Source organism: Neofelis nebulosa, chromosome 15, assembly GCF_028018385.1.
Source record: "Neofelis nebulosa isolate mNeoNeb1 chromosome 15, mNeoNeb1.pri, whole genome shotgun sequence".
Lineage (NCBI taxonomy): Eukaryota > Metazoa > Chordata > Mammalia > Carnivora > Felidae > Neofelis > Neofelis nebulosa.
Window position 1 is genome coordinate 54,371,628 of NC_080796.1, and position 12,864 is coordinate 54,384,491.

At 34.1% G+C, this 12,864-nt stretch overlaps 2 protein-coding genes across 4 annotated transcripts in view; one reads left to right on the forward strand and one right to left on the reverse strand.

Moving 5' to 3' along the window:
- CDC73 (cell division cycle 73) overlaps positions 1 to 12,864 on the reverse strand; it is a 135,041-nt gene that overhangs the window by 63,239 nt on the left and 58,938 nt on the right. The gene's annotated exons all lie outside the window — the stretch shown is intronic.
- B3GALT2 (beta-1,3-galactosyltransferase 2) lies at positions 2,726 to 11,554 on the forward strand. Of its 2 annotated transcripts, XM_058700590.1 has the most exons (3): positions 2,726 to 3,332; positions 7,399 to 7,538; positions 7,940 to 11,554. In XM_058700590.1, exon 3 carries the CDS (start codon positions 8,067 to 8,069, stop codon positions 9,333 to 9,335), a length of 1,269 nt encoding a protein of 422 aa, XP_058556573.1. In that variant the 5' UTR covers positions 2,726 to 3,332; positions 7,399 to 7,538; positions 7,940 to 8,066; the 3' UTR covers positions 9,336 to 11,554. The 2 variants fall into 2 exon arrangements, with proteins under 2 accessions (XP_058556573.1, XP_058556571.1); XM_058700588.1 differs by lacking the exon at positions 7,399 to 7,538.

Here is a 12,864-nt window from a genome sequence, read left to right on the forward strand (position 1 = left end):
AAGATGATACACAGAAATGTCATAAAGTATTCATTTGTAAACTGAAGCATTTATCTTTTCTCTCTACCTTACACCCTCTGAAATACAAAAACTCTCAGTGAGTATTCTTTCTTTCATGACAATTACAATTGTTTGCGTAAGTTCAATAAGAATCTGTTCATCTTGTAACAGGTCACCATTGGAAATACTGGTTATTTTACCAAGGCCTTGAATGGAATGTCATATTTGTGAGTGACATTCATAGACTCAGATTTGACCAGACAGCTTTAAGGAACTAAGGCTGGCTTTATGAAACGTGGAGTCATAAAGCCCCTTGGAAATGTTGGCTGAATACCTCGCTTACAGAGTTCCCAGCAGCCACACTAGGTGAGTAAAGGTCACTTCCTGGAAGGTGCAAGAACTTCAGGATATCTTGGGGACCTCGTGAAGAGGAATTCACCCAATTCTACAGGTACTGCAGGCCTGTCTGATGACAAGTATTTGGCTTGGCGTCTGGCCTGGAGAGACTACTAAAAGTTCAATCTGGAGATTCCTTATAAAAGGTTCCAGCAAAGCAAACTTTAAAAGATCCTCAGGATCAATAGCTATTCTTGCTGAGCTTATGTAAATAATTAGGCCAGGTTTTGTTAAGACTGGACTTGTTCTACAAATGCATTGGTCTTGATTTGGCTATCTCTGGAAATGGGGGGTTTTAGAGAGAAAAAAACTGTGCTTCAACAATGCACCATTATAGATTTAAATTCTAGTTCTGTCTTTAAATGTTTGTTGTTTGCCTAAACTAGACAACTTGAGGTAAACTACAGAAAAATTGTCACAGTATTTCATGTATAGACAACCTTTTATGCTCATTATTCTGTGGGGATAATAATAAGACCCCCATGGGTCCATCGCTCCAGAATTAAGGCAGCCAACTCGGAAGAGTCCTCAACCTGGTGAAGTGACTCAGACCTAGTCAACCCGCTCAAGCTGACCCTCAAAAAGACGCTGGCCCCTGGGATCTTCAGCCCTACTCCAGCCCTACCCCGGAAGCTGGCTGGCCTGCACACAGCAGAAGCTTGAGGAATCAGTGTGTGAACCAAGTCCAGGTGCTTAGATGCAACTCTGCCAACCCTTGCTCCTTACCAGGGTCATAACCCTGACCTTGCTCCTTACTATTGGACTAATAGAGGCTGCCCCACAAACTGGACATCCTGGCTCCCTGCCCTGGCAGGACTCCTCCTTTCCAAAATTTTACTTGTGACCACCGGCCCCTATATTCTAAACACCCTGGTATGCTTCACTGCAAACACCACTGCTCGCCAAACTGCAACACGCATCTTAGCCATCCAAGGGTACCAACCCCTAGAGCCAAAGGGTGATGCCTACTAAAAAAGATTTTTGAAAGAGGCATCAAAGAGGGGAACATTGAGAAAATAAGTAAAGTTATGCACCATAACATGGCCTACGGGACTGACATAAGCTCTAGTTCCTAGCTTAGAGACTCTTCTTCCAGGTTCTTCTTCCTGCCCTGCTTGCTGTGTGCACCAAATTACTACTAATGCAGAATGCAGAAGCAACGGACTGTAAATTGTCCCCCATACTTGTGCTTGCATCTCAGATCTCTGGAGAAGTATCTCCTCTGAGCCCAGCCGTATAAAATAAACCTCCTGCCTTCCAAGAAAAAAAAATAGGACAAAAATAATAGAGAAAAGGTAACAGACTTAACTGGGGAAGACAGGAGGGATAAAGCATATTTATGACTACAAATATATAGCTTAGGTTCTAAAACGATAAATTTTTAGGAGTCAATGTCCCTCAAGTCTCATAGGAAAAACTGATAATTCAGACTATTTAAAAAAAAAAAAAAAAAAAGACCATGCCCCAGTATTTTGCAGAAAAAAAGCAAGGTGCCCAGGAGACTAACCATACAAAGAAATATTTCAGAATAAGTATCTAGTGCTTACTAAAAAATCTTCTTGGAGGCAAGTTACTAAACAATCTTGAAATACTTGGACAAGTAAATATGATTAGTTAAACCTCATTATCCACCAAGATCCTGTACAAGTGTGCTGTATCCACTGCATCATTTTATTGAATTCTATCATACATGTAATTTTAAAGAAAATAAAAAATAAAAAAATAAATTCTGACATTAAAAAATAATTAAAAATAAAGTTTTGCTGCCTTCAAGAACACTGGAAACCACATAATAGCAAAAAAGAAGTGGGCTATGTCACATCATGCATCATTAAAGCAATCCACTCCAGCTGATTTATAAACTCCAGAAAATTGGGGGTAGCAGTATAAAAAATAAATGGTCTAAGTCTTATCTAGATATTAGTAAAATTGGAATAATTTGAGAAAATAAACTTCAAAGGAAGAAGTGCACTGAAGGGGTTAAACTGCACCAAGTTACATTTTATAAAAGCTTATATTGCTTATATCCTATAAAATCATGTAAGAAACATGAAAACCAACATCTAACACTGAAAACATTTAGAAACCCTGTGCTTAAGCATAAAGTTAAAAAAAAAAAGGAAAAAATAAAATTATAACCATTTCATAATCATCCCATTTTTATATTATGCACTCACCACTATACTTACACTGAATATATATAATTTTTCTCACAGAAGCAAAATCTCTAAGCTTCTCCCTACCTTAGGTTTTTAGTCAAAATGAATGCAAACAATCACGTGGGATTCAGCCAAGCAGTGACGTTAAATTCTGCTCTGTCAGAGAGAGCATCTGTCAAGCCCACATTTAAACTGCTGCCTGCCTGTGCAGCAGCTGAGGAACTGTGGATTTCATATTATAGACTAAAACCCCAGTAAAACTGCTCCAAATCCTTCCTGCAGCTGCCAGGCAACAACGAAAGAGAGTTAAATCCTATTCTATTCCAATACAATCGGAGCACTACATTCTAGCTCCGGCTGCTTTACATTGCAGCTCAGTGTTATTACTAGAAATATGGATACTGAGAAGAGAATACAGCACTGCATTGTCCGGCCAGGAAAACAGCAGATGTAAAAAGCTTCAATGCATCAACTGTCGGCAAGAGTCAACAGTGCTCCGAATAGACCGGACAACTACAGCTCTTTTGTTTAAAGAAAGAGAAAGAAAATGAAAGAAAGGAAAAATCTCAGAAGACTAGGACCCATATGAACAAGGAGGGTAACTCGAAGACAAGCAGACAGATGGACACTTTGGATACTGTGAAAAGCAATCGCAGGAGGCAGACTATTGGGGGATGTGCGCATGTTCGATAGCATCTTTTTTGCTGAAGTGATGGCGTGCCAAAAGTATTTTCAGTGGGCATAATCCTCTCCACATAAATGGCCTGACCAAGGAAGGTATGTCAATATCTTGTGTGTAATATTCATTTAAATGTCTGCTACCTTTTTATAGCCCTGGAGGCACTAATATCTGATAAACAAGTTCATCCTGCTCACCGTCCTTGAAAACTATGAAAGGGTTTCTAGATATATGATTTTAAAATCTGTCATTGTTAAAACTGTCATTGCTATATTCAAGTAATTATGTAGCTTGGAGTAATTACAGATTATGGATGTATAAAAGAGAACAGGCAAATAGTATCAAGATGTGCTTAAAGGATTCTCTGAAAAATTAAACTTAAAAAGAAAAAAACTAGCCCTCTAAAGAAAACATAGCAAGCCTCTACCAAATTAGGTCAAAATGAATTCTTATCTAGTAAAATAAAGTGATCACTTAAAAATGGCTATCAAAGAGACAATGCAGTGAAATTACATTAAATAGTATCAAAGATGATCTTAATATTAGGAGCTTTTTTCCAAAGTCCTTTTCAAACAAATTATTAACATATAACAGCTTTTACTAACAAAATTATCCCAGATCCATCTCCCTAAATAAAGACAACAAACACAATCTAAGAGAGTATCAACAAATCTTACTCTCGAGCTGTAAGAATATTAAAAGGAAAGCATTTGCACAGGATCACACAAGGCAGTGTGAGTTTTATGCACAGAACACCACCACAGCAGATCTGCATGTTATTACCGTGTCCATGAATACAACTTTAAACAAAGAAACAGCAATAGTTGCTAAAAATTCCCCCACTTGAAACAGTGAACTTTCATTTTAAGCAACTCATTCTAAATGATCAAATAGAAGATTGTTCTTGGTGATAATTTTTCAGTGAAATTCAAAACATAGTGTGAAAATAACCTGATATAAAAATATTCATGAACAGCAATACAAGGACAAAAAATTAAATATAAATGTAGCTACTGTGCTTCTAGGCTATTAATATGTGCTAATGAACTACCATCATGGTATGTATGTGCAGGGCAGAAATAAATCTAATAAACTATTTAAACAATAATCACAGAAGACCAACTCGTGGGTCAGGAGCTCAAATATATTTCAAATATTTTTTACAATCTACTAGAGAACCTGATATTTGCTCAATCTCACAATACAACTCAATAACCTATTATTTAATAATCACAAAAGGCAAATATTTTAAAGACAGATGTAAGCATTCTATTCTAAAATTAAGATTAAACAAGTTTATCAAGCCCTATTATTATTACATCTCAACATCAACTCTGTCATACCATGAATTTTTATTCAACTATAGAATGAAATCAGATGGTATTAAATAAAAAAATACAGCTGTAAAAATCTCAAGTCTCTCTTAGTGCTTTTTCTGTTAATGTTAACAACACCAATTAAACACTTTTATAAACTAGATCTCAAAACAAAAGTATAGAATTTTTTTATTCAAGCACCACTTAATCTAGGACTGTTCCAATAGACTAGATATCAACACTTTTTAAAGACAAACGATAAAAAGTGTGTGTGTGTGTGTGTGTGTGCGCGTGTAAGAGAGTGCAAGCATGTGAGAAGTAACTGAACATTTCACAGCAACATTCTCTCCATGAACTACAATTCATAATATGTAAGTATACATTAATAACTTGAAAAAATTATCATAAAAAACCCTAAGAGCTAAATCAAAGGTACTTCCATGCTGAAAATGCAGAAGTGCGAAACTATTTAGATTGACAAAAATATTTTAACTTTCTTATCATGTTCCCACTTTTTTAGAATTAATATATAACAGGCAATAACTAGAGAGTAATTTCGACATTTAATAAAAAGGAGGAACAGTTACTTTAATCTTTCTTTTTAACAGAAATTATGACGAATGCCTGAGAAACTTTCAATAAAGAAATTTTTAAAGCTAGACACATATACTTTATTTATCAGTGGGAGATTACCAAATGAGTATATACGGATTTTAAGCCTGGGAAGCTTAATATTTACAAATATTAAGTCATGAATTTAACTTAAGATGCATCTCTATCACTTATTGCTACAAAATCATATAGGACCATAAACTGTATTTATGCTAGATTATACTATATAACAATATGCTGTTTTCTGTAACATGGAAATACTTCAGAGATATCACTTCAGGTATGTTGTTTTCATAAAAATATTAGTTTATTACTATGATATTTATCTTCATTCATTTCTTCAGTCATTTATTCAAAAATCTGACCTTGTATGTATTGCTTCTCAAACCATCAAATTTATACTTTTAAAAGATGTAAATGATTGGACTTCAACCAGATATCAAGCACATATCAACAAAAAGTTGACATATTTAACTTAGCTCTGGAATGTTTAAAATGGATTTCTAAATAAATTTAAAAAGCAACTTTGTTTCTTTTAAATTTATACACCTAACCCTTATATCCACTGGCTTCTATGCGGAGTGGAGGAAGAATCATTGCTATTTATAAAATATTTCATTTGAAAATAAAAGATTAGAAAGAGTTTCCTGGTCTAAATAGAATGGCAAACTATTAACAAGTACAGGAAGGAAAAAACTGAGTTTCTAAATCAGAACACTCAGCCTATTTTCAGTTTAGCTCACAGCAGCTATGTTTTGCTGGTACAGTGAACAGCCTTGGTCTTTATTGTAGCAATGTGAAATTAAAATTCATGTAAATAAACTCTAATAAATAGGAAAATAGATTCTATGTTTTTAAACCTCCATACTTAAAAAAGAACCACTTTTCCGTATCTCACAGGATGATTAAACATTTTTTATTTTACATTTGAGAACCGTAACTTCTAAAAGTACTACATAATTTCAGATACTAAAAATTATCAAAAGCTGGCGCCTTTACTATTATACTTTAGAAATGTGTTCAAATTCCCACCTACTTGCTCCTCCTAGTGGCTTTTACTAGAATAGTACTTTCATTCATATATGTTTAACACTTTCAATCAATATTTTCAAAGTACTTCATACACCTGATACGTGAGTTTTACTATAATTATTCAATTATATGAAGGCTTCCATGTAACTACCATTATTTTCCCAAAATAATTAAGTTTCATGTCAAAGTTAAACAAATTTGGCATTAAGCACGAATCTCTTAATATCACAGGCTAAACAAACACATAGGTATGTATGTACAGAATTTTAAATAAACAAAATTCTTCTACATTAAATTTTTAAATTGGCTAGTTTCTTTTGCTTAAAGAAATAATTTTCATAAGAAAAAGTTGAAGAAATTGAAATTATTAATCCCCTTCTTGAGAAGGGTTTTCTCTTTAAAAATAGAATTCAAGCTACAGCCCCTTACCCACCTCTACCTCCACTCCTTGATATAGAAAAACTAAGAACAAACCGAAAACCATGAAAAATCTGTGCTGTGAACCGAAAAACCTTGCTAAAAGATAACACCAGCAGTTTTTAATATGGAGAATAATGAACCTCCCATACTGACATCTTAAAATCTAGGGCTTTAATGCTTCGGATTCCACGTCTCTCTCTCAATCTCTCTCTCTCACTGCCCCTCTCCTGCTTAAGCTCTATCTGTCTCTCTCTCAAAAACAAATAAACATTAAAATAATAATAATAGTAGTGAAAAATAACCTAAGGCTTTAATGAGTGTCACACCACCAGAAGTCCTAAAAATGTAACAAATTCTCTACACACAAATGTAGAACACAGCAAAACTCAAGAATCTTTTAAAATGCATTTTGTAAAATTCAAAATTTTAAACAGCTGGATATGATAGTACCTAGTGCCTGTATTTTGTAACAAACCTGAAAGGATTGTTCAAAGTAGTTCTTTGTTTAATTCTAACATGGAGACTCAACTGAGATATGTGAGAGTGTTCTGCCAAGGCCAAAGATAATTAAAGATAATTAGTTACTATATTTTAAAACTCAGTCTTAAGTCTAAGTAAGGATCATGATCTCCTGAATACCTCATCTTTGAAGTGGAAGGTTAAAATTAGAAAGAATATTTGAAAATGTTCATCATTTATTAGTCTTAAAATCCTGTACTGAAGTTACTGGACCCTGAAAATTAATTTTGACAGGTGCATCTTCTCATTGACTTTCTCAACACAGTAGGGGCCAATGGAAACATGCCAAGCAGTGTACTGTGACTAACAGAACTCTGCCATAATCAACCTTGCACCGTCTGTCCCACAACTGATACATGACCGTTTTACAAAAAAGGCCGCTGACTGTGCACCATACCACCAATAGTATGTCAAATCAATTTTAATTAATGCCAATAAATTTTCCATCTGCTCTCAGGCCTTCTTACATGGCCTCTCTCAGGAATCTAGGAACATTGTTCTCTTCTACATGCATACAACTTTTAAATCTTTAACTCAGGTCAAAAGCACAAATGACCAGAACTACTCAGACAATGAAATAAGTGGAAGAAAATTAATCCATCACTTTTCTCTTTAAAGTGCTCATCCTATTCTCAGTGATTGTATGTTACCAAGGATAAACAAATTATAAATTTCATTCCTGGGTTATCATATTTTCACAACTTAAAAACTCCTATTTGCCCTAATATTATTAACATCCAAAGTCTCTTTTCAGGCAGTTCTATAATATTTTGCATTTTGTAAATTTTTATGCTTCATCTTTATAGAATGACTGCATGGGAGACAACGTGACCGAATTAAAAAATGATTACCAAAGAAAAGTATTGATTCAGGAGAAGGAAACAACATTTTCAGCCTCCAGTATCTCATATCCCATTACTGGATATTTACAACATGCTTCAGTGGAGGAGAAGACACTGCTGCTTTGCAAAGATGAGCTGGAATGCCAAGAGGTCTCTGTTCCGTACCCATCTTATTGGTGTACTTTCTCTAGTGTTTATTTTTGCTATGTTTTTGTTTTTCAATCATCATGACTGGCTGCCAGGCAGAGCTGGATTTAAAGAAAACCCTGTAACATACACTTTCCGAGGATTTCGTTCTACAAAAAGTGAGACAAACCACAGCTCTCTCCGGAACATTTGGAAAGAAGCAGTCCCTCAAACTCTGAGGCCTCAAACAGCAACTAACTCCAATAACACAGACCTGTCGCCACAGGGAGTTACAGGGCTAGAGAATACACTCAGTGCCAATGGAAGTATTTACAATGAAAAAGGTATCGGACATCCGAATTCATACCATTTCAAATATATTATCAATGAACCTGAAAAATGCCAAGAGAAGAGCCCTTTTTTAATACTGCTAATAGCTGCAGAACCTGGACAAATAGAAGCTAGAAGAGCTATTCGGCAAACTTGGGGCAATGAAAGTCTAGCACCTGGTATCCAAATCACAAGAATTTTTTTGCTGGGCGTAAGTATTAAGTTAAATGGCTACCTTCAACGTGCAATACTGGAAGAAAGCAGACAATATCATGATATAGTCCAACAGGAATATTTAGATACATACTACAATTTGACAATTAAAACACTAATGGGCATGAACTGGGTTGCAACGTACTGTCCACATATTCCATATGTTATGAAAACTGACAGTGACATGTTTGTCAACACTGAATATTTAATACATAAGTTACTGAAGCCAGACCTGCCTCCCAGACATAACTACTTCACTGGTTACCTAATGAGAGGATACGCACCCAATCGAAACAAAGAGAGCAAGTGGTACATGCCACCAGACCTCTACCCAAGTGAACGCTACCCTGTCTTCTGTTCTGGGACTGGTTATGTTTTTTCTGGAGATCTGGCAGAGAAGATCTTTAAAGTTTCTTTAAGTATCCGTCGTTTGCACTTGGAAGATGTATATGTAGGGATCTGTCTTGCCAAGTTGAGAATTGATCCTGTGCCCCCTCCCAACGAGTTTGTGTTCAATCACTGGCGAGTTTCTTATTCAAGCTGTAAATACAGCCACCTAATTACCTCTCATCAGTTCCAGCCTAGTGAACTGATAAAATACTGGAACCATTTACAACAAAATAAGCACAACGCTTGTGCCAACGCAGCAAAAGAAAAGGCAGGCAGGTATCGCCATCGTAAATTACACTAGAAAAGACAATTTTTTTTTTCAAATGTGCAATCTGTAAAATATTGCTAAAAGCATGTATAGTTAAAACTGATTACATCCATAGGACAAGTTTTAGTTAAAATTCATCACATACAGAAATTCAAAAAATATTTTTTTAATTTCTGAAAGTAATTCTTAAAAATAACATTATATAACAAAAAAGGTATCCCAAAAGAAACTATAAAAAAAAAAAAAACTGTATAAGGGGATTCTGTGTATTAACATGCAATAAAAAGCATGCATACATCAATGGTTCAAGGCTTCGTTAAGGGCCAATAAGATGTATTTGCATATATTTTCCACATAAATTTTAATTTAAGAAATGGAGACAGTCAAAAGACCCTTCTCATTTTAGATTCAGTTTTTCATTTTAACATATAATTAAATGTAAATAAAACATTATTGTCAATCTTAAGGAAAATTTGTAATTGTGCAAAGGACAAATTTTCTGACCTGACTATTCTAGGGTTCTAAAACTATATTCCATGCAATAAGATTTAGTTGAATTACTCCATAAACACATTTATAAAGTTCAGATGCTTCATCAATGCAATTCTCATCTAAGTATTTACCTTTTAATAACAATTGAGATACTCATTTTCTTTTATTAATACATATATTGGGGGAAAATTATTTTGACATGTGATAAAATGTGAAAAATCAATGTGTCTCAGGCTCAAGTTTTTATAAGAAAAAAAAAGTAAATGTTTCAAAATAGACAGTTTGTTTCCTTGTTGGTGTTAAGGGCCAAGCTAGTATTTAAATGAGTTATTCTATTAGATCAGTTATTGCACTCTTAAGGAGTACTACCACTTAACTTCAAGGATATCTGTACAAATACAACAGGTTCCTCCAACTGAAGCAAAAGTAATTACTTACAGGCACAAAGAGAATGTACTGTTGAAAAAAGATACAGGATAAAGACTGCAGCAGCAGTTTCATTCAATACATTTTTAAGATGCGTGTCTGCCAAACTGCAACATATGGGAAGTTTATTTCCTGACAGCAGGTGTACACATGCCAATACTTAATCATTTTATGGCACCTACTTCTTTCTCTGAGTGCCAAGTTTACAAACCTGCAGTTTTTAATTTGGTAGATGACAACTATTCCATGTCACCAATTTAAAACCTTTTTTGGGAGGGATGGGGGAAAACTACAAATGTTTGATGAACACTTGATTCTAGGATGACAATGTATACAACGCACTTTTACCAAGTTTTTAATAAAAAAAAAGTAAATAAAAAAATCTTTACTGAGTGTTACAGTACAAGTATTTTCACAGTAATTCTGTTTGGTTCCATTACAAAGTTTAAAATCAAGAAATAGTAACCCACTAAGTTTGAAAGTGTTTTTAATTCATAAAAGTATGTAAAATTTAACGATCTAAATCTAATGAAGATGTTACTTATCCTAATTGTAATGACAATCATTCTTATCCTTGATTCTATTCTGAAGAGATACTGTACCAAAACAGAACTGTAATAACTGTTAAAGTTCAGAATCACAGAAACTGTTTAAGTACTTATTATTTAATATGTTACATTCTATTTATACTGAATATATCTCCCATTTTCAATTCAGTAGTCTTAAGTATTCTATTCTACATAGAGCAATTTTGAAAGCCAAGCTATATAACATCCCAGCTCTTGGTTAAGTCCATTTCTCACTTAATTTATTCTATATGATTATAAAAACACTAAAGTTACTAAATGCCAAACTCATTAAATAAAAGTCACACATAAGAGGATAATACCAAATTAGGTAAGTAAGTTTCAGGAAAGACAAAAGTAATCCTTCCTTCAATGTAGAGTAATTCTCTCATTTCTACTTCAGAAGTTTTTTTAAAAAAGGGTATATGTGTGTACATGTATGCAGGCGCAATTATGTACCCAGAAACAGAACACAAGCACTATCTGCCTAAATTATGATTATAGTGCAGAATCTTTAAAAGATAGTATTTTTCTTCTGGAAAAATTCAAGTTTAAAAAGTTGACTTATGAAAAACAGAATTCTTAACAGACAACTAAATTCCTATCTTACGCATCAATTTAAAATCGTTTCAATATCCCTGAGAATACTATCTTGAGAAGTGACAGTAATCTGGTAACACAGAGTTCTCAAAGAAAACTCGATCAAATAATAAAGTTTCCTAATGCTGCTGAAAATCTGTATTTTAAAATAAATATTCTATTAATTTATTTTTGACCTTCCACTCTCAATATGCAAGAGTAATTCTTCAGAAAACATGAATTTTTATATTATGATATCTCAACATCTCACCAATAGTAGCTGTGCCTTATTCATGCCCAGTACTATGTGATTATGATTACACATGAAAATATAATGTTAAATTCTATTTGCACTACATTTGGTCAAAGAAAAAAATCAGGAACAACTATGTAATCTTTATGCTCAAAGTGTTAATAAATATTTTAGAAGATAAAAATACCAAAACTTTTGATAGTTACACTAGTTTTGATCAAGATTATAGGTAGTGAAAGTCTAATTCAAGTAAATAATTTAAATTTCTCACCTTTTAGTATACAGCAGAATCACATATAACCTCAACTGGAATCTTACTGATATCTATTACCAAAAACCCCTATGACAACAATAGCAACAATGGCAGCAGGAACTATTTACTGATAGAGCATACACTATATGCCTAGTTCTGTGTTACACCACTTTACACACATGATCTCACAGAATCCTTACAAATGACACTAAGAGACAGGAAAGAAAGACTCATCCAAGAAGTTACATACCTAAGATCACACAGCTAATAAAAGCAGCAAAGCTCCATCTTAAAGACCATGTTCTCAACCAGTATGTTATTCTGCTGTATATTTCACATATGACACCTGCAGTAAGAGCTAAAGAGCTAAGCAAAAATGGCCTGTCCTCTAATTCTACTATTCTCTGCTTATTCTCCATCTTCTGCCAGGGAAGGCTTCATAACCATTTTCTCACACTGGAGGGGCACCTGATGTTAGGTGCAAATAAAGAGAAAGGGAAAAGAAAGGAAATCTGATCCCTCTTTTTTTCTTCTTCTTCTTTTCAACCGTTTACATCTGGTGGCCAAAACCTTAGAAAACCCTAAGTTTACTGCTTATCTCTTGCTTCTTTGGGCTCTGAGATACATCTGTAAACAACAGACATATGTCGCAGTTAGAAATTATAAAAGATGCCTACTTGGAAGCACATTAGATCATTAGTAACAGACAAAAGTAGCACTGCATTTACTCACTCTACTAGTCAGTCACCTACTGTTTTGGGATGAGGTGGTAAAATCCTTTTATCCAGCTGATTTCAGGGTTTTGTTTTCCTTTTCAGTTTTTACTGCTTAACTACAAAATCTATTAAATTAACATAGCTTTAAGAAGACAAAAAAGAATATCCCTACTATGCATACATTTCTAATAGACCTCACAGAATATCAGTTTATCACTTAAACAGTACTCTCAAAAAACAGAGAATGTACACAAATACTAAAAAGTGACGTTCTGAG

What these genes read in the sequence shown, in the direction of transcription:
- B3GALT2 (XM_058700590.1), top strand. Translation starts at nt 8,067, where the DNA reads ATGCTTCAGTGGAGGAGAAGACACTGCTGCTTTGCAAAGATGAGCTGG.